At 38.3% G+C, this 22,440-nt stretch overlaps 1 protein-coding gene across 1 annotated transcript in view; it reads left to right on the top strand.

Annotated features, from left to right (window-relative positions):
- The window catches only part of GRIN2C (glutamate ionotropic receptor NMDA type subunit 2C), a gene marked incomplete at its 3' end in the record, with an annotated part of 30,046 nt that extends 8,940 nt beyond the window's left edge, over positions 1–21,106 (top strand). The window contains exons 2-5 of the mRNA XM_015815057.1: positions 5,600–6,023; positions 13,400–13,995; positions 16,631–16,745; positions 20,895–21,106. Coding sequence (XP_015670543.1) covers positions 5,600–6,023; positions 13,400–13,995; positions 16,631–16,745; positions 20,895–21,106 — 1,347 coding nt within the window. The remainder of the gene's footprint in view (positions 1–5,599; positions 6,024–13,399; positions 13,996–16,630; positions 16,746–20,894) is intronic.
- Positions 21,107–22,440: the final 1,334 nt, after the last annotated feature.

The following is a 22,440-nucleotide window of genomic DNA, read 5'->3' on the forward strand; positions in this document are numbered from 1 at the left end:
AGACTTCAGCCCTGATGGATTTAATGGAGAGCCAGCTTTATCATGAAGCAAACTGAGGCAGTTAGATGGATGACAGGTATGTGTGTTTATGATCAGCTGGTTTAATATTATATTTTTGGTTTTAGAATTTGTGATATTAGTTGCTTTAGACACTTAGGCAACATGCTGAAAAGAATATAATCATTTTAAACAAATAGCAGTTTCCTATATTTCCAACAAAAAATTAAGCTACAAGAATATATGGCACAAGATGGCAATATAGTAATGATGATAATATTTTTTTACTATTCGTTATGACCTACACTATCTGAAATAGCAAGTCTCTTTACATAATTTCCTTCCAATATTCCATTGGGCTGGAAAAAAATAACAAAAAAGAGTCTGGATTTTAACAATAGAAATATAAATAACTTTGTGGTTTTTCCCACTACTGTCACATTCCCTGCACAGCACTGCTGACAACCCTATAAGTTGCCTACAAATTTTCTTAACCTATAACCAATAACATTTGTCTATAATATGTACTCCAGTTTTTTTCTCCTTGCCTTTCTCTCAAAATATCCTACTTATCTTTCAGGGCTTTCTGTATATTTGATCTGCTGCAGCCCTCTAATATTTTCCTTCTTCATAAATTTCTACAAATTTCCTTCCTTCTCACTCACCTATTGCTTTTTATTGTTTTTATCCTTGTAAGTTGCTTGCAGTAACTGAAAGTAAGTTGAGTGATCATATACATTTTCTTACATACATAAATTTTGACATCCCTTAATCCCAACATCTAGTGATGTGTGTGTGTGAGAGAGAAAGAATGAGAGAGATTGGTCATAAAAATATTAAATACTTCTGGTTTGCTTTTAGTTTCTATTTATTCTTTTTCTTTTTTTCTTTTGAACAAGGGTATAAGGAGGGGAATAAATGTAAAGGAGGAAGGAACTGTTGTTCACCACAAGGTTTCCCCCCTTAAAGAGGAAATATAATTTTAATTTATTTTGTTTAATTAGATATTGTTTATTTCCATTGTACAACACTGAGCCATGTGATGTTGGTTGGCAGCCATATCGATACTTGAAATAAGTAAATAAATTTACATAAATAAAATATAAATACATTTAAAACCGTTACTTATGATTACTGAACTCATCAGAAAATAATGTAAAACTGCTACCATGTTGATGGAAGTATGGAAATTTTCTTGATATTACAGTTTAAGTTTAGTTATCAGCCATCAGGACATAATCCCGGATCCTCTAGAACAGTGATGGCGAAACTTTTAGAGACCGAGTGCCCAAAAACTGGCCCCGCCCCCGGTCCATCCCCTGCCCCGCCCCCACCCCGCCCCCACCCCACCTGCCCGCAGGGCCACTCACTGCCTCCAGGGTCTGCCGCAGATTGCCCAGCAGCGCCATGGCGGCCACGCCCTCTGCCCGCGCCCTGCAGCATCAACTGTGCACGATGGGGCATGAGGGCAGAGTCTTGTCTACACTGCCTGGCTGCCATGTCCTTGGCTGCCCTGCTCCACGTGGGCCACACTCGGGGGCGACTCTCCTCCAGGGGGACTGCTGGTTAGGGGGACTGCTGGTTAGGGGGTCGCGGGGGGAGGCAAGGCTAGGGCAATGGCACGTGTGCCCACAGAGACGGCTCTGAGTGCCGCCTCTGGCACCTGTGCCATAGGTTCGCCACTACTGCTCTAGAACAATGTCCTCAACCTTGGCAAACTTCCTTCCAGAATTCTGCAGCCAGTACACTGGATGAGGAATTCTAGGAGTTGAAGTCCACAGATCTTAAAGTTGCCAAGGTTGAGAAACGCTGTTCTAGATTATTGTTCTCATGCATTGGGCTTTTACATTTGTATCCCTGCTAAAAGAAAAACATAATTCAGCAAAAGAGATTTCATTGGATATTAATGTTCCCACTGATATGAACTAAAATGCACTACTCTTCCCATCTGCACAGAAAGAGGGTAACACTCCAGTGTACTGGGTATTTACTTGGTGACAACACTTCCATTCAGAACTGTTATCATTGAGGTGAATAAGGAAATATTGTCTTTTTACCTTAAATATGTACACTTTATTCAGTGTACAAAGCATCGGCCAATTTATCCTCAAGAACTTTGCACTGGATGAGGTGAGGGAGAGAGAAAAAGGCTTCATAGCTGTAAAAGCATCATAGTAGCCAGGATAAGACTAGGGAATAAAAATGGACAGCATAATAGTTCTCGGACAGAATATAAAGAAATAAAACATGAGCTGAGTGCATTGGTTCAAAGGGATTGTGAATCTACAGGAAATTGTACAAAGTGGAAGCTTTGAGATTGGCCACTGAGTGGCAATAGAGGGAACTTGAGAAGGGAAAGGATTCAAACTTAGGAAAAAGAGAGGGGGAAAGCTAAGGGTTTTTTTTGTGTGTGTGTGTTCAGCCACATGAACTTTTGTGAAAGTAATTGAATAAAACATTTTGGAAAATAAATGCAGACGTTCACTACTGCAGTGGGTTTTGAATTTTTTTTCTTGATGTAATAATTGTACCCAAAGTGCTGGAGTTCTGTTGCTGTATCTTTTTGTTTGTGTGTGTATCTGAGAGAAGAGAGAATAGGCTAGTGAAGCAGCCTAAATGGAGGAAAGGGAGCAGATTAGTCAGCCTAATTTTTACTCTTTTTAATGGGATAATGAAGTGAGTAAAAGATTATCATGGGAGAAGTCTTCTCTGCGCATCCATTATAAGCCATTCTCTATTTAACCGTATAAATATGCACAGCTTAATTTTTTAAAAAGAAAAGCTGTTCTTGTGTTGCTCAGTGGGGATCCTTTCACAGGTCATCAGAATAACAATGTGAGCTTTTATTCAGAAAGAAACTATAGCTAGCTCTATTCAACCATTTAGGGAGGGGAAAAAAGTCTGAAAGTTCCTCTCGCATAAATGGAGCTCAAACAATAGAGAAATAGCACCAGGCCCACTTGACATCTCCCTATTTTATCAGCTTAGAAAATTGTTACCAGGTCTAATCTAGCCAGAGAAAAAGGCAGACAGACAGAAAGGATGGGGAAGGATAGAGAGATGCAACAGCTTCCCTCACTACAGACACCAGCCTCACCCCTGACCTTCCAAAGAAAGATTCCGGTCAATAGAAAAAGAATGTTTACTCATTTGACTGGATGATGTTTAGGAAATAGAAGAACAGAATTTTATGAAATTCTTCTGGGAGGATGTGGGAATGTGGGGCTTAATAATACGTTAAAGTATTTGTCCTGAATGATTCTGATTCTGTCAGACAATAGTTTGCCTTCCTTGCACTTCACCACACAACAGACACCCTCTCGTGGGCCTTTTTGGGATTTCAAAGCATGGGCAACTGTGAGGCTGTTCAAGAGAAGCATAACAGGAACAAGCAAGGCTTTTTTTTTGTCATAGAACACCCAGAACGGAGTTCCAGCACCTTTTTTGTATGGAACCTTGTAGGGTAGGCAAGGCGGGTTGTATGACGTGTGTGAGTTCCAGCACCTTTTTTTTTTTTTAAACAAAAAAAGCACTGGTGAACAAGAATTATACCCTTAGAAAAAAATATTTGTACCTCAGGGTTGAACTGGGGGTCATTGATGCTCTTTGAGTTTGATGGTTTTCTTACAGATGTTTCATTACCAAACTAAGTAACATCACCAGTGATAGCACTGATGATGTTACCTAGTTCGATGTTACCTAGTTTGCTAGTGAAACATCTGCAAGAAAACCATCAAACTCAGAGAGCACCAAGGACTCCACAATTACATCTTTTGACACCTTCCAACAATTAAAATAAGCTCAAAAGAACCACAAACTAGAACTGGATTTGAAGTTGGAAGTAGAATGAGAAAGTGATAGCTTCTTCAATAGACAAAGTGATTTTCAGAATACAAAAAGAAAAAAAAATGGTGAAGCAGTAGCCAAAATATGAAGATAGCGAGAGAATTGAGGGGGCAATAGATGGAATGATATAATTGTATAAAAGGTGGCTGTAAAACAGAATACAGAACGTCAAGAGGACCTCCATACTTTATCTAGCCACACGTCTCACCAAAGGTGACTCCGGGTAGTGTACAAAAACAAATAAAACCATATATAAAACCAACAAATATAAAAATATAAACATCATTTAAAAATAAATAGCATAAAAAAACAGTAATACAAATCCTAGGGAAGAGAGGATAAGGATAGCCAGCTCAGCAATGGAGCCATAATATAACCAGGTCTTGAGGGCCTTGGAATGTCAAAAGGGATGGATCTAACCTAATATTTTTTTTTGGGGGGGGGGGGGAAAGAATGATCCATAAGGCTGATGCCATGGCAGAGAAGGCAAGTCTCCTGGGACCCACCAAATGAAAGTTCCCAGCTGATGGTACTGATAGCATGTCTTTTCTGCCAAATCTCTTGGGACAGGCTTATATTACCGGGAAGGGGCAGTCTCTCTGATATCCTGGTCCCATGCCATGAAGGGCTTTATAGATCGAAACCAGCATTTAAATTAGACATGAAAGCAAACTAGCAACCGATGCAGCTCATGGAGTAGAGGTATAACATGCTCTGTTCTAGGAGTGCACATAAACGCCCATGCTGCTGCATTCTGTACCAGTTGAGGCTTCTTGATACTCTTCAAGGGCATTTTTATGTAGAGTTCATTGCAATAGTTCAACTGATAAAACAAAGGAAAAGCCTTAATAAGGATGAATGAAAGACAATAAGGAAAATAGAAATGGGAAAGGGAAACTTGATGAACAGAGGACATGCTTAATTATAAAGCAGGAATGGATGAGGCACTTGTCTCGGATTAGGAGAGAATGGGAGTCAGTAGGGTTAAAATGCTAGATAGTTCAAATGTTGGGCTAGGATTGGGAACCATTCTCCTTGAGAATGGAGAAATGATGGGGTATCAATCTCAGAAGCAAACAGCTTAGTAGTATTTGATAGAATTTATTTTTCTATAACTCAGGACTGCTCGCCCATTACATATTCTTAGATGCTTATTTAAGACTTTCGCCTAAGTCTACAGATAAAACTGTAAGTGTCCAATAAGAAACTATTCAACGTTAGAAAATCATAGATTACAGTTTGATCTAGTGTATAAGGCACCAGACTAGAAATTGGGAGATCATCTAGTCCTATCAGGCGCAAAAAACAAGACCTACACATACAGAGTTTAAGCTAGCTACTGTTGTGGTTATGCAGTGACTCCAGGCTAACTCTGTGCTTGGTCCCTGCTCCCTGTCAGCCTGGGTGCTTCTCAACAAGTCCTGTCTTAGGCATGAAAGCCGGCTGGATGACTCTGGACCAGTCACTCTCTCTCAGCCCAATCTACCTCACGGGGTGGTTGTTGTGGGGAAAAATAGGAGGAGGAAGGAATATCGGTATGTAATAATAAAAGCAGGATATAAATAAATAAATGTGCTTATCCTAGAGCTGTGATTGACTCTCTAGCTCCTGTAAGCTAAGAGGCGTAGTCAGGTTTCTTGAAATACACTGTGTAAAATAGTTTCCCAAGATCCAACTGATAAAACACATCTTCTGTACTTTCCACTCATTCCTCCCTTGGATGCTTTCCATAATTTATCTTTGTTCTGACTTTCAGGGGCTCCTTAATGGCCATGGACAGAACATTGGCAAACACCCTGGTGCTGTCTATGGTGCTGGGCTGTTCAGCTGCCCTAATGGATACTTCGGTGCCAAACTCCAGGGAACCTGTGGTAAACGTGGCTGTGGTTTTCAGTAGCTCTTCATACTCTCTCCATATCCGGAGCCGACTAACATACCAGAGCTTCCTGGACATGCCTCTAGAGGTCCATCCAGTCACCGTGGTGGTCAATGACACTAATCCCAGCACACTCTTGACTCAAATCTGTAACATGCTCTCCAGCACAAAAATCCATGGAATTGTCTTTGAGGACAACATTGGTACAGAAGCCGTGGCACAGATCCTTGATTTCATCTCATCCCAGACCCATGTACCTATCGTTAGTATCAGTGGAGGATCTGCTGTAGTCCTTACACCTAAGGTGAAATTTCATTGTTATTCTGGGAAATTGAGCTGGAATGGGCCTGTAGATTATTCTCAGATACCTCATATGTATTCATTTATTTATCTATTGTCACAGTTTTCTTCAAGACCATTCAGGATATAGATTCTCTTAACTTAAACAGTGGTATAATTCTGTTAGTAAACAGCCAACAGTAATTGTTGTTCACTAAGAATCTGCCTTTTTAAAACTAAACTGAATTTTGTTTATTCTAGACTTGGGTCACACTGTGCAATTAACACCTGCAAGTGCAAATTGGGAGATTCACTAGTTAGTTAACTGGCCAGGAAGCTGACCACAAAAGATTAAGCAAAGACCAGGGAAGACAGCCATGCAAGCTCCAGGCATATATCATGCAAGAATTTAAGTAGATTTGGCTAGAAAGCACCTCTGCAAGCCATGCTAGGAACCTTAGAGCAAGGATACCAAAAAGGATGTTATTTGGGGAATGCTGTCTTGAATGCTGGCTGCCTTGGTGGTGCTGCATACAATATTTTATACATTTACTCACTGATGACAAATCTACGGTCATGTTGTTATGCTGTCTGCTCAAGTATTTAGAATCTATTTCTACCTAGAGCCACTCCTTGCAGTTAGAGCGCCTTCTCTTTTCATTCAAATGGTCTCTTTTAAGAATGCCAACTTTTTTTAAATGAACTAGCACTTGTGCCTATAACCACAGTGAAATGAATAAGAATTTAAAATGGAAAGGAATAAATAAATAAAAAATCTCCCACCCTCTCTACCAGGATGAAAAGAGCAAGACCTTGGGATTTTACCTAGAGGACAAGTTTGCCAAGATCAGTAAGGAGAAATGTGGAGGTGCTGATGTGAATTAAGGAGATATATTTCTGAGTGGTTAAACAACAGCCTCTTCCAATCGGATGCCTCCAGATTCGTTGGATTACAAATCCCCTTCTCCTTACCGGTTGTGAGCTACTGTCCAATAAGTCCTGTTGAATACCACATTGACTGAAAGGCTGAAATGGGAAGTCATCACTGCAAAGGATTTATACTTCCCGTTGAGAATTTTTTAAATGGGTGTGGGAACATCTAGGCCTCCGATTTTGGCATATCTATAAGAAGGAGAATGTTTCTTTTCTTTTTTATAATATCTAGAAGTGTTGGTAATAATATTAATGGTACAGTGGCTCCATATACTTAGATTTTTTTTTTAAAAAAAGTAAGGTTCTTGAAGAAAAATGTATAGAAAATAAACAAAGCAATTAAACAGCATTATGATAAAAATCCTTCAATCATCAAGTTGATCAATGAATCATTAAGCACAAGTAATCTAGTCCTTGGATGAGCAACCCAGAGAGAACATTTCAATTGCAGTTGCAGTTTGGTATCTTATCAGACAGGATTGCTACAGTCCAACATGACTGCTTGAGATCTACTAAGTATCTATAGCAACATTAATTCAGCAGGTAGCTTTGCTGAAAGATTCCTAACCTGCAGCCACCTCTGATACGATGAACCCCACCCCACAGCTGCCCCCCCTGTTTCCAAGACCCCACATCCGGCAATCTATCTAAATAGTTTGGGTTCCTTTTGGGAAGTTGCAGTTCTGATAGTGAAAGTGGATTGATCATTTATCTGTTCATGTCTTTGTAAGGGTGATATGGGGATTCTAAGGATAATCTGTATTGTGAATAGCTTACATAAACTATTTAAAATCTAACTTTTTACTCTCAGATTAAAAAGTGAAATCTATTCCTTAAATACCACTTCACTCCATATGTAAGCTAAGCCAAGCCATAGCCTTTATGTATGATTTCCTTCCTTCCTTCCTTCCTTCCTTCCTTCCTTCCTTCCTTCCTTCCTTCCTTCCTTCCTTCCTTCCTTCCTTCCTTCCTTCCTTTTTTGTAAGCCTATTTTTTATGGAAAAAGTTGTATTCTTTTTATGGAATTTATCAAGTTTGTAATGTTAAGGTTTTAAGGCTATTCTTTTGATGGATAAGTTTGTAAGGCAATTCCTTTATGGCAGCGGCTCCCAAACTTTTCTATATCCCGCACCCCTAGAACGCTTCTGATATATTCTCACACCCCTTAGAAAAGTTCGAAATAACAGCAACAAACTATGCATATACACTATAATTTTGAAAAGTTTTCGCACCCCCTGGAATATCATCTCACACTCCCAGGGGGTGCAAGAACCTCTGGTTGGGAACCCCTGCTTTATGGAGACAAACTATAATGTAGAATTATGGAAGCTAAGGAAGAAGGCCCAGTATTTGGACCATCACTTCACCAAAATTCTTACAATGTGTACGTAGAAACTAATATTTTTGACAGGCAGGTCAACCAGTGTTCATTAAATACTGCTAAAACTATAATAGCAAGAAAATAGAAACTAATAAATCTTGCACAATTATGGCAAGCCTTTTGATAACCGTTTATATTGCTCAAACAGGCATAAAACTAGAATATGGAGGAAAGTACAGTCAAAGGTTTGTCAATATGTAACATCTGTTTATTGATTTCTGGATCAATAAACCTGTATCATTGGGATGCAGCTCATGTTGGCAAGCGCAAAAGCCTGTCGCATGTTTTGTTCTAGAAAAGCAGCACTTGTGTTTTAAATCACTAATTTAGGGCACATGCAACTACATTGCAGAGACTACTGTAGGACACACTGAATTTTTTTTACAAATGGGCTATGCACTTGGGTAATTATTTTTAGCTTGCTCACCTGTCACAAGTGTCAATGGTGGTTACTGTCAACTTCTCACAGGAAAATAGGGTATGTTTCTCTGTGCCTTGTTAGCAGCCAACACTATGTGGTTTTATTTGTCTAAGACTGATCCTAGATCATTGTGTTACATATAGGCAGAAGAGCCCATTCAGACATGATTAGAAATAATGAGGATATTCTTCAGCCTGTTCCTCTGGCTTGACCTGATCCCTGTTAATAATCATTCCCATATCAGAAAGTGGCCCATAAAGTCATATATAGGACTGTGCAAAGGTAACTAATGACAAGTTCTTGCTCTCCAGTTAAAAAAAGGTTTAGGTTATTAAAAGGAAATTTTTACCTGGAAGAAATTTATCCATAGCAGCTCAGCTTGGCTGGAGATGATGTGTTTGTGGCAATAAATGGCAGAAATATTAGGTATACTGTCCACTTGACTATTCTAAAGAGCAAGCTTGATGCATGGAAGCAGAGAATGTAACAAACTTATTTAATTTGTTATCTTCCAGATACGTTAGGCTTTGATTCAGATATGTTAATATCTGACCAACCATAAGTAACGAGCCAGCATGAGTATTGGGCTGAATTAATCTACACTACAGAAAGTCACCAGTTTCTTAGCAGCTGTTCATGTTCGTTAACTCAGTAGATCTTTGTCTGTTTTGGAGATAGTTACAAAAGTTCCTTCTTAGTGGTCTTTTTCCTCATGTCCCACCTTACAAAAAAGTTTTGTAGAAACGTGCCACATGTTGTGGATGGTTTCTGAATTGTGTTAAGAAAGTATGCTGTATTACATAGTCATGAATATATTTCTGTGGCTAGTCATTTTAGGGAAAGAAAAAGTAAGTCATCATAAAGATTATCAATTATGGCAATATGGTGACATCAATGGTAGGTAGGGGACTGGAGCTGGGAAGACTTTTGTTCTGCCCAATCTTGGAGGAAAATGATCCATTTCTTGTCTTCTAAGCAGGCCACATTGCAAATGACCATACTTTTCTCCAGGCATGCTAACAATATAATCCAAGTGATGCCTTTGACTAGGGATGGGTAGAATTCAGGCTTGTGGTATTTATTTTGAGATATTTGCTGGATAATTAACATACAGCAACTGTTTGCATAATAGCTCATTGAGGCATGTTAAGGAATGAAATGTTTGATTTAAGTCTTGCAGAGATTTAAGGCACTTGAAATTAAGAAAGGCTACATAGTACTCTGAGCATATATTTAATCCCAGAATATGCCAGAGATGCGCTCTTTGTATTTTCAATTAAAAATCCATCCTTGTTTCACCACAACTTCCCTTTCATCATCATCATCAACATCTAGAGAGAGACATATTTATGATTCATCTTATTTAAAAAATGCTTTGCTTCCAAGGATCACATGGAGCATGGTTACTGATATTAGGATGTCAATGGGGGAGAACCATTTCAACCTTTGGGGATGGGTGAATATTTTTAGTGCTTGAAAGGATGAAGTAGTGCCTGAAGCCAATTCTTTAGTCCTATAAACCAACTGGAAAAATTGGACCATGTCTTGTTGCTTTTCTGGAGTTTTAAGGAGATGAAATAAGTGACTCTAGTTCCCCCTTAAAATCTTCAGATAGCCACAAAAAATCAGCCTCACCTACTCTGGGAATATTCTCATGGCCATAAAAGTGGTGTTGAAGAACTACATGTGGCCAGTGCTTTAAGCCACAAATTACTTGGATCTACTGTCCATTTTTATAAGGGAAGGTTTAATAGATTTATGAGCAAAAGGAAAAGACTATATCAAATTCAAGTTAGACCTTAAAATATTGGGCATCTATTCCATTTTAGGGAACAAAAGAACTCAGGCTTAACTTGACACTAAGTTTGACTTTGTTTGACACAATAATCCCAGCTAAACTGGGATGTAGTCTTCGCTTGTTACAAACAAGAATTCCTAGAATTTGTTATATATTTTATGATGTAATACCATTCAACCTTTCTATAAAATTAGCTGCTTTTGTCTTTCTGTCTGTCTGTCTGTCTCTCTCTGTTTGTGTAACGAAGCTTTGTCAGTCTTTGGGGATGCAATTTCAGATCTGTTTTGCCATTATCATTTCATTCAAGTATTGTGATAATAACTGTGCCACTTGTTTAAACGTCACCAATGTTGTGAGGAATTGGTTGTATTCACACAACAGGCTCCACTAGGTCAGTTGTATAGCTTTGCTAGTTTTAACTGTTTTATGTATTCATCTCTATGTGTGAATGGTTAATGTGGATAACCTCAAGTTAGTTGCTCCAATGTATTATGAAAAAAAAAACACAGAAAATGGGATAATTCAGTAACCAAACTAAATAGACTGTATTTAGGAGCCTATGCTTAAATTTCACTAGAATGTGTATGTTTCATAGATAGGAAACTTAAATGTTCCCTACGACTCCTAGTTATTCCATTTAGGTAGATGCATAAGTAGATCTCATTTAGGTACAATGGCTATCTATTGCTATCTACCTATGCATGGAACCTGCATTGTATGGAGAACTGAAGATTATATGGAGGTGCTTTAGGTCAAGTCTAATTAAGGCTCCAGGAAGCTCAAGAATATCTGCACTGCTTGACAGCAGATAGGTGGGATTTTGATGAGTGCATCTCTGTAGAGGGGGTAAGGAGTGCATCTGGTTCCTTTTGTCATGCAAAGCATATGCAATACTGCTGACCTAAATGTCTTCCCTAAGGAAGATGGCTGCTATTCTGAACCAATGATTTAATTTTATGGGTGTGCTTATTTTTAAAGGAATAAAATCTTCTTCCAGGTCTTAGTTGGTTTATATTTGATTGCAACAATATATTTTGTTCTTATTGCTAAATTAATTCGGGAATTACAGAACAATGACACGTTCCTATTCTGAAGAAATATCCTTTTTTTTCTGCAAGAACAATTTATTCCCTCTGCTATCTCAGGTTCCTTTTTTAAACAAAATACTAAAAGTTTTAATTACAATAGTAAAAGATAATACAAACCAAAAAGAAAAAAAAGAGAAAAGAAAGAGAAAAAGAAAGAAAAACTCTAAGAAAGTAACTTCACACCCTCATCTTGACAGGTCTAAACAATTTCCCAATCTCTTCGCCTCCTCTTAATTAACAGATACAATGCTCTTCTTCCCATAACTCATCTCTTAACTATAGGCAAATCCAATAAGTAACATTCTCTCCATATCCAAGTGTCAGCAAAAAAATCCAAGCAGAGTCTAAAAATTAATTAACATATATAAAATGCACCACTCCACATCTCAACTCTTAACAGTAAGCAAATCCACATTTAGGAGGCATAAAATGGTCCCACTATCCTATTATAAAGAAAAGACTGAAATTTAACATGACAAAGAGGAATAATTTCTCCTTTAAAGAGAACAAGCTCACAAAAATTCCTCGCTTTAAGTGAAAGGACGGTTAGAGACAAAGCCAATTTAAATACTGTCATATTAGCATATATAAAAGTACAGTAACTGTACTTAAAAAGGCTTAAAAATCTTGTTAACTGTAAGCTTGCTGTTTTAGTTTCTGAGACAGCTTGTCTCCCATCTTCACTGCCAATTTATTTCATACTATATCTTTGATTTCTAATGGTTCATTTTGGTGGGATTGTTTTAGATCTCCTAAAAGAGAGATTACAGCAAGTTGCTCTGAAAAGTTATGTGGAGCTTCCATTTGAATTTCTGCCAGCAACAAAAACATACCCCCCTCCCATTTTCTAAATGAGTAAAAAATCAATGCACATATATTAAGGGCTTAATTAGCATATGTGTATTTTAAGACTGTAGGTTTTACTATAAAGAACAATATACCAAGGATAAAGATTAATATACTATCTTGGCCGATTCATTTAGAAAACTATTAAAACGTGATAAATGATCTTTGTACAAAATGTTACACTGAACATTCTTAAATTTGGGAAGGAAAAGTGAAGGTTCATATTTTGTTTTAAAGTCTATAGTACATTCAATTGCTGTGTGGTGGCTTATTCAGTAGTTTAGAGTTCAGGAAAATGATTGTTTTCTCTACATGGGTCTTCTATGTATGTGTATTATGTCTACATCTATATTAGGGGGAAATGGTGTGAAATGCGATCAAACATAAAGAGTAGGAATTAGGAATTAGAAAAGGCACAATGAGTCAGAATACCAGATACAGGGTTGCTGAAGCAGACTTAGTAGGTGACGGTTAAGAAATGATTATTGTAATTTAAGTTCACAATAGATTTGGAGATTGTAGTAGTGACAATGCTTTCTGTTTTTACTTGGAAATGACTGTATCATATGGAAGTAGATATCCTGATATGCCCCATTTTTATGAAGCAAATAGGTGGCAAGGCTGAAAACCAGAATGAATTTTCTGACTTCATAGCTGCGACATGCTATACTGGTACTCAATTAGAAAATGTGAGGAATAGTAACAAAAATGGTCATCAAGGCCGTTATTCTGAGAAAATAGCTAGGATGGCTTTTCCCAATTTTCCAAGTAGGTCACATTCACTTGCATAGAGGCCATGCTGACTGAAAAATTATGGAAACGGAGGTACAACAGATCTAGCGAGCACCACGTTGGGGGAGACTATATCAAGAAATATATATTGTTTGCTGAAATCTTGCATATCCTCTTCACTGATTCTCTCTCTCTTTCCTAGGAACCTGGCTCTGCCTTTTTACAGTTGGGTGTCTCTATTGAACAACAGATACAAGTGATCTTCAAAGTCTTGGAGGAATACGACTGGAGCTCCTTCGCTGTTATCACCAGCCTCTATCCAGGATATAGTATCTTCCTGGATGTAATTCAGTCCTTCATTGACACCAGCTACTTTGGCTGGGAGATTCAGGATGTCTTGACCTTTGAGATGTCCCAGGATGCAAGCACCTCCAAACTGCAGAAGTTGCTGCGCCAAATAGATGCTCAAGTAATGATCGTCTATTGTTCACAAGAGGAGGCAGAGTTCCTCTTCCACGTGGTAGAGCAGGCTGGTTTGGTCGGCCCCGGCTATGTCTGGATTGTGCCTAGTCTAACAGTGGGGAACATGGATGTACCACCTACCTCTTTCCCTATTGGCCTCGTCAGCGTGGCCACTGAAAGCTGGAAAATGAGCCTGAGACAAAAGGTCCGGGATGGAGTGGCTATCATTGCTATAGGAGCTGAGAGCTATTTCAAGGCCCACGGCTATCTCCCCACTGTGGGCAGAGACTGCAATAGCAAAACCCCTTCTAGTGCGCCAACAAACACTTTCTATAGGTCAGTACAGGTAACATTGACGTGGTTTAAGCCAGCTCTTGTGGGTGTGTTTTAGAAATCAGAATTTGAGAACAATGTTTCATCATGGAATTATGGGTATTTTGAGTTATGTGAGAGGCAGTTTAGCAGCAGCAGTCATAATAAGGATTCTTAGATTTGTATAATTTAATAACTGTAGCTTTAAAAATTAACACACGTCTCTCAGCAGAATTTCTTATGCCCAGATATTTGCATGTTCTGTAATAAGAATTCTTCAGACTGAATATATGTATAGTCAGAATTTCTGAAATGGTGAAAAGGCAGGCTTATTAAATGGAAGAGTGAAGACAGTGGAGAAGAGTGCAGCCATAGCAAAAGAAGCCTAATGGTTTTAGGAGCAAATCGGAGACGTTATACGCATTGTGCACATCAATCTCAAGAGCCTAAGAACAAATTCTTGTTTCTGAATCCTGATTTAAAATAGATAAGCTCCGAATGAGTTCAAGCTTTATAACTATTGATTTTAAAAAAAAGTTTTCAAGAATGCCTCAAATTCTATCATTTCTAAAATATAAATAGAGACTTTGGGAATGAAAGACATTCTCCATCATGCCGCTGATGAAGTGAGTTGATAAAGTGTATCTACCATGCTAACTTTTTAATCTTAAAGGATGACCCAAGTCTGTTATTTCTGAAATTCAGAGCACTTGGTTTTGTAGGAACTAGGACACATTTGACATCAGACCACTAAGCTAATATAAGAGGATCCTGGTTCCTTTCTCTTCCTTTTTGAAATAAGAGGAATTATAATTACGTGTAGTCCTTGACTTGCAACAGTTCATTTAGTGCCGGTTTGAAGTTACAACAGCACTGAAAAAAATGATTTATGACCACTGTTTGACAACTGTTTCATGTTTATGACAGTTGCAGTGTCCTGAGATCATGTGGTCACCTTTTGTGACCTTCTGACAAGCAAAGTCAATGGGGAAGCCAGATTAGCTTAACAATTGTGTTACTAACTTAGCAACTGCACTCATTCACTTAACAACTGTGCCAAGAAAGGTCGTAAAATGGGACAAAATTCACTTAAAACCATTCCGCTTAGCAACAGAAATTTTGGCTTCAAATGTGGTTGTAAATTGAGGACTATCTGTACTACCAAGGGAGTGAAGGAAGAGAGGAATACTAGGATGAAAGTATGTGTCACTGCCATCCCACCCAACATTGCTCTCTTCTTGAGATCAGTCACTCCAGGAAACTTCATCTCCAAGAAGTGGTGACAATAAGAGAGCAGCCCAGCAAAACTCCTGAAGCTATGCTATGCTACAACTGATGCACCTCTGTTGAAAAGGTGAACTCAGAATGTAATTAACAGAATAACAGAGTTGAAAGGGACCTTTGAGATCTTCTAGTCTAGTCCCACCCCCTGCTCAGGCAGGAAACACTATACCATTTCAGACAAATGGCTGTCCAGTCTCTTCTTAAAGACTTCTAGTGTTGGAGCATTCACAGCTTCTGGAGGCAGGTTGTTCCACTGGTTAATTGTTCTAACTGTCAGGAAATTTCTCCTTAGTTCTAGGTTGCTTCTCTCCTTGCTTCTCTCCATTGCTTCTTGTTCTGCCTTCAGGTGCTTTGGAAAATAGGTTGACCCCCTCCCTCTTCTTTGTGGCAACCCCTGAGATATTGGAACACTGCTATCACCTCTAGTCCTTCTTTTCATTAAACTAGACATACCCAATTTCAGCAACTGTTCTTCATATGTTTTAGCCTCCAATCCCCTAATCATTTTTGCTGCTCTTCTCTGCACTCTTTCTAGAGTTCAACATCTTTTTCACACGTGGTAACGAAAACTGGATGCAGTATTCCAACTGCTGTCTTACCAATGCATTGTACAGTGATATTAACACTTCACGTGACATCGGTTTTAATTGCAGCATTCTTGAGTCTATTTTACTTTAACGTTATCTTCATTTTAAAATTTGTTCATCATCTAAAATTAAGAGCTGCATTGAAAAAAAAACACAGGTCTTTCTTAAATACGCTTAAAATATAGACCACAAAAAGACAATGTCATCTGTAGCAATTACAAAGTCTGGGAGAGGCCCACTGAGAAGAAACTGATCAATATTTGCAGCTGGTACTGGGCAGTGCCACCAATCACAATCCACATGGGGATTGTGCCCCTTTTTACATAGGGCAACAAATGGATGGCAGTGCCACTGAGAACTGGTGCCAGGGCAGTGGATGCTACTGGGTTGGCATTCTCCCTTGCTCGTGGTAATTGCTGGGTGGCTTTTCCAGCCCAATTCATTTTGAAGGTCTATGGGGCTAAATGTGGAGAAGCTCCCTCTCTGTGTGCTGCCTTGGAAATGAAAAGATCACCATACAGCTTTAACGAAGAAATGCCTTCTCCATAGCCAGACCTGCAAAACATGACATTAAAACACTTTCTCCCATTCTGCATTTGACATTGGACACCTCAGAGTTCTTAGCTGGCAGCAAGGCTGGGCCTTGGTATAAAGTGCCCGTTTGCCGTCTTACTTGTACAAGATAAAACCAGGATGTAAGGCCAAATTTGGGAGCATGTGGTGTTTTTTTTAAAAAAGAATGTGTTATACCAAAACATAAGATTGATGGCTTTCCTTATTCTCAATAGGCACTTACTCAATGTGACATGGGAAAAAAAGGATCTCTCCTTCAACAAAGGTGGTTACTTGGTGAGGCCCACCATGGCGGTGATTTCGCTGAACCGGCATCGACTCTGGGAAATGGTAAGGTCCTGCCTCTGTCCCTCCCTCTCTTCCTGCCCAACATCTTGTCTTAAGCGCATAGCCTCTTAGAACTATAGTTTCCTTGTTCTACAAATGGGTTTGTCTATAATTCACCCCCTCCCCCCGTTTTAAGCTTACATTGCAACATCCACTAATACCTATTAGGGCTATGAAGGCTTTGACAATGATTGAAAGAACTGCTTTGGATCTAATGCACACCTAATTGCGATACATAAGCAGATGAAGCCAATCAGTTGAATTTACTTGTGACTGGAAACAGTGGAGGGTAGCTACATATCGGGGAGTTCTTTAGATTAAGATACTGGCAGCCCTCCCTCAGATACAGAGAGACCACGTCTATCTGAATTCCCAACCAGCAAGACCACAAAATTAACATTTTTGAATATGCCAAATGGGAAAGACTGACTCAAAAATCTCTTAGATCTATATCTATTATGGATATTAGGGTTATGCACAATGATTTGGAAAAACTGCTCTATTCCTAGGTCGAACAGAGGCAACTCTCTGGAATTCATTAAAACAGCCCTATTTCCTTCTGGCTTTTGCAATAGAAGGCTGGCAAGTCTGAGAATTCTGAGCAAGAATTGGCAATTGACAGTCCCCAAGAGTCACCTCCTATTGTCCTTCTTACTTGCGCAGTGCAGTCTTTTTTTTACCCTGCCATTAAAATAAATAATTTCATTTGATAAACAAATTGAAGCACCACAAAATGAATTTTTAGATTCATTTATTTTGTATGTTCACAACTAATTTGTTTAATTTGCAATGGAGGTTTGATGCATCACATGCCACAAGGAACATAACTCAGTTGGATGAATGCTCGGTTGTGCAAGATGACTTTGTTGCTTTTTTCCAGTCATTAAAAATTGAATTAAAAAAAATAAAATAAAACTCGACAAATATTGTGAAAGGAGATTGGCTTAAACTGCTTATGTACTAGAGATTAGGTACATGTAGGCATATTAGAAAGCTTGCCAATAAATTACTGTGTTCCCCAAAAAAAGGATAAATTTTCATTAAGAGTCAACCATACCATCATTAATATCAGTGTCAATCCAAAAGATAAAGGACCAGTGCTTTCCAAATTGCCCTTTTTCTGGGGAGTATGATTAGTGCTCTTCAGACAAAAAAGAATTCAATGAGAGAAAATTGTTTAGATTTTTGGCTTCAAAGCTCTGCATTTAATTTACATTTTTATATCACATATCATATCCATGTTTGATGTAGCCTATGCTTCACAAGAGTTGGTCGTACCATTAAGCTAAATGAGGAAGCCACCATAGGTCATTGGTATTCATTTATCCTGAAGGGACAACAGTAATTGAATTAAGTTCTATCTCAAGCAGCAAAGAATCTTTACTTATGTTTACTTTTTGAATAACCTTTCATGTGCCAAAGACTCCACGTTATGTTAGAGGAATAATATGCAATTGCCCCTTTATTTTCTTCCTCACAAATCAGCCCAAATGATCACATTTTAAAGCAAGGTCACCTTAAGCAAAAGAGGGACTATATTTATATGAAATAATGTGATGCTTTATTTGCTGCTCCATCTCAAATAATAATATGTCCTGAATTAATTTCTGCCATTCCAAGGTCATTTCATTTATTCTGACCAGGTTTTTAATGTCGAGGAATGTTCCATATCTGTTAGCTCTGGAGCTCTAATCCTATTTACCTAGAATGTTCCAGAAAACTGGAGGAATATTAGAATGATTCTAGCTAGCTGGGCATTTAGATTACACCATCAATTTTGTTAGAATCTATTCCCGCAATTACATATTTCTCTTAATGAGAGAATATTGATGAGGTTATCCTCCTGCTCTCCATATGCACAAATGAACATCTAAGCATCTGCAGTGTAATTTTCTATATTGCAACTGGCAAAAAAAAAAGCAAAACAAGTTGCTTGTTGTGTCTCAGTATTTCTCCAATTTTCCCTCTTTGCGGATTATCTAAATATATCTGATTGGGTTTTATGTTATCTTTGGATAATTACAAAAATAATCTGAAAGAGATGAACACTATTAGTAGAAAGATACTGGTGTTAATTAAATGAGCTGTTTGTATAATTGCTTTCCATTATCACATTTCCTTTATGATATGACTTTCTCTGTTCAAGTATTTTCCATATGTCATGGTAATTTATTACTGACTTTTCAATAATCCTGTTAAGAATAAAGAATACAATTCTATTCAAACATGTAAAATTTGTCTGCATTTGCAACTTCAGGATAAACTGCTCTTTTAGCTGCTTTCAATACTCCATGAATGAAGGGCTTAGGAGACATCCCAGATCATAAACAAAAATTCCCCCTGCTCCAATTCTCCACTTTATATTAACTTTTCTTCCTTTATATCATAACAGTCTATTGAGTTGCACTGACAATAAGAGTATAACCAAATTTGAAAGGAATTGTTTAGAGGTCTCAAATCTGAAATTTGTAAATTTCAGAACCGTTATAAACATAATGGGAACATGTAAGGTTTAATTTAAACTTTTTTAAAAAATAGAAGAAATGTTTAAAGAATTTCAAGCTTTGGGAAGGGATGTCTGGAAGAATAGTATGTTTTGAGAGCTGTGCTTCAAAGGCCCTTGCTGTCATATGCAGAATGTACATTAACTAAGAAAAAGGCCATATTTCCATCATGCTGCTTTCTTCAGAGAGAAATCATCTACATGTACTTGAAAGTCGTGTAGCCATTCAAAGAAGGCCTTTTGATTTTTGCAACATTTTAGTGATGTGTTAAATGTCCATGTGATGCACGCACTCAATTATAACATAAAATACACATGCACATACATATTAGCAAGAAATTAGCAAAACTTTTAAGAATGTTAAGAATGTTTTAAAAGCTTGAAAACATCCTACCTTCATTTCTGGTATTTCACAAAATCCAACAAGGCCATATTATAGTGTCCTTTATGTTTTTACAACTTTGATCTAGCCATACAAAGACTTGGTCTATCCTTCATCCCTTCCTTCCTTCCTTCCTTCCTTCCTTCCTTCCTTCCTTCCTTCCTTCCTTCCTTCCTTCCTTCCTTCCTTCCTTCTTTCCTTCCTTCCTCCCTCCCTCCCTCCCTCCCTTCTCCACATTCCACTATGGGTTTCAAGTAGGATTCATGAGGGGGATGACTATCCTAGCATATTGATAAATTGATTTCCCCCCCTTGCTTTCTATGCATAAGTAGAATGATTATTTAACCTATGCCTTGATAATACTGTATCTTTTCTTGAACAAGTGTTTCTCCAGTAAGGCAAATAATATACTAGCCCTCAGGTTTTCTGGGATGATACATTACTCAGTGGTTGGCTGCAGTTCTAAGTAAGAAGAATACAAGTGACAGAGCAAATGGAGAGCAGAAGGCCTAATGAAAACAGGCTTAATGGCAGGGTAGTCCATTTTATAATTAGTTATTGGAGTTGTTCAAATATTCCCGGAACAAAAAAAAAATAATTCTGTACCATTATTTCATTTTAAATCCAAAAAGTTTCTGCTAGGAGTTACATCACATTCATTTCCAATCTTTGTAAATAAATATAATTACCTAGACTATTTCCTCGCGGTCATTTAAAAATCCAGCACAGTTTAAAGCTAATATAGTAATATCTATTTGCAAAGTGCTATAGCATAATGCCATTTGCAGCATGAGTGGAAAAACGATCACCATCCATGAGGATAACAGAAATAAAATGTCTGACTGCTGTATCCATATAAAACAGATGGAACTTTCATAGTCTCAGATCACTCATTATTCAATGATTACTGTCAAACTGTTTGGCAAATTGTTCTAGATTATGACTACCCAAAGGCTATAGATATTTTTCTGGATAGAGCAAAGGCTGTCAATGGTATCCAGTCCCAGAGCTCTAGAAGCTGTCCTGGTATATATTCTAATATTGTGTAGACTTCAGGGATCACTTCATGCTGCTGGTTTGCTTTAAACTACAAAGTAAGAAAGAAATTTGGCTCTTCTTTCATATGGTCTTCTCCTCCTCTGATGATGGTGATAATAATTCTCAAGGAGCCCTGTTTACATATCCTACTGACAATGGTATATAAAAATCCGAAAGCACTCTATTTACCTGGTTCAAACAGCATCCCTCACTCTTTGCTACTGCACAGGTGGGGAAATGGGAAAAGGGAATTATCCGCATGGAATATCCAGTGTGGCCACGCTATGGATCCTTCCTGCAGCCCATGTCAGATAATCGCCACCTCACAGTGGCTACCCTTGAAGAAAGACCATTTGTGATTGTGGAGAACACAGATCCATCCACTGGAGTATGTGTCCGCAATACAGTCCCTTGCCGGAAACAGACCAACTACTCTGTCAGGTAAATGAGAGGGAAGAATTCAAAGGATGGAATAGGAGAAAGCAGTACTGGAGCCAACAGAGGGTTGGCTTGCTAAAGGGAGGGGGGGGGCTGGTTTCCAATGTATATCTTTGTCCAGAAACCCCAACATGTTTTCCAATGTAAACCAGTTGCATTAATGTTATTCCTAAACCGATTGCTTTCTTTGCTGTCCACCATCATTCATTTGGTATTTTTTTACTTGCCTTCTGTTTCATCATAAAGTGTTTTACAATCTGGTGTCCTTCAGATGGGAATGACAACTCCTCCAGGATTCCAGACCATGACATCCCTCAGTCCTTTGATTGTGTTGCCTAGGAATTATGGGAGATTTAATCCTACTTATCTGTCATAGAGACAGAGGCATGATCTATTAACTTTATGATTATGATAGTGAAATTTGGGACCCTGATGTCCACTTTCTATGATTCACCAAGGGAATCAGATAAACGTTGAAGCGGGTTTAATAATTTAGGTTTAATTCTTTAGGTTAACTGAAACTAAAGGTTATCAGCCAAGTGTCTCCCTCAGTAGCCAAACCTGTTTGTCACTTATGCATTTGCCTGTCCAGTATTGCTGCTGCCTCTATCTTCTTCTTATTGGCATCCTAATAAGATGGAAATGTTTATCCAACTTGGGTGAACATCTGAGAGAAGGTGTCCTTGGAACACATGAATCCTTCACTCTGCTGGATTTTCCCTGAAAAAAGGAATGGTGAGAAAGCCTGACTAGTAGCTGCCGCAAGCTTTGAAAACTTTCCAAATTAAAGGATGAATTCAGAATAGGCAACCCATCTAAAGCATGGGGTGAATGGACCAGGTTTAGCATTCAAGTCAGTAGTACTGGAATGGCTTTCAATTCAGCCGCAGAAAGAGCCCAGAAAGAGCTGCTGTGCAGGCTTTCCTAACGTGCTGCCCATCAGATGTGTCGGATTATAGGTTTCATCCCTCCCAGCCCGCAGGGTCAAAGAATGATTGGCACTGGTAATATGATCAAATTTACTTCCTAGTGCCTATTCTGTACCTCTCTGTCTGAAACAAGATGAATCCTAATGGAAGCATATAAAGAGCAGGATACCTGAATTGAATTGCTATATTTTAATTGATCGCCTGCTGTTAACTAAATTTGCATAAAATGAACACAAACATGATGGATAATAGGTCATGGATGGAAGAATAGTTGCCATTTGTTTGGAATGCCATTTGTGCACTTCCTAAGGTGATACTAGAGGTAAAAGTTGTTTTGATTGATGAAAATGATTAACAGTCAGTGGAGATCTCAATTTTGAAACATTTAAGAGGGAAAATTACTCATGT

Source organism: Protobothrops mucrosquamatus, unplaced genomic scaffold (genome assembly GCF_001527695.2).
Source record: "Protobothrops mucrosquamatus isolate PMUCROS unplaced genomic scaffold, P.Mucros_1.0 scaffold305, whole genome shotgun sequence".
Classification (NCBI taxonomy): domain Eukaryota; kingdom Metazoa; phylum Chordata; class Lepidosauria; order Squamata; family Viperidae; genus Protobothrops; species Protobothrops mucrosquamatus.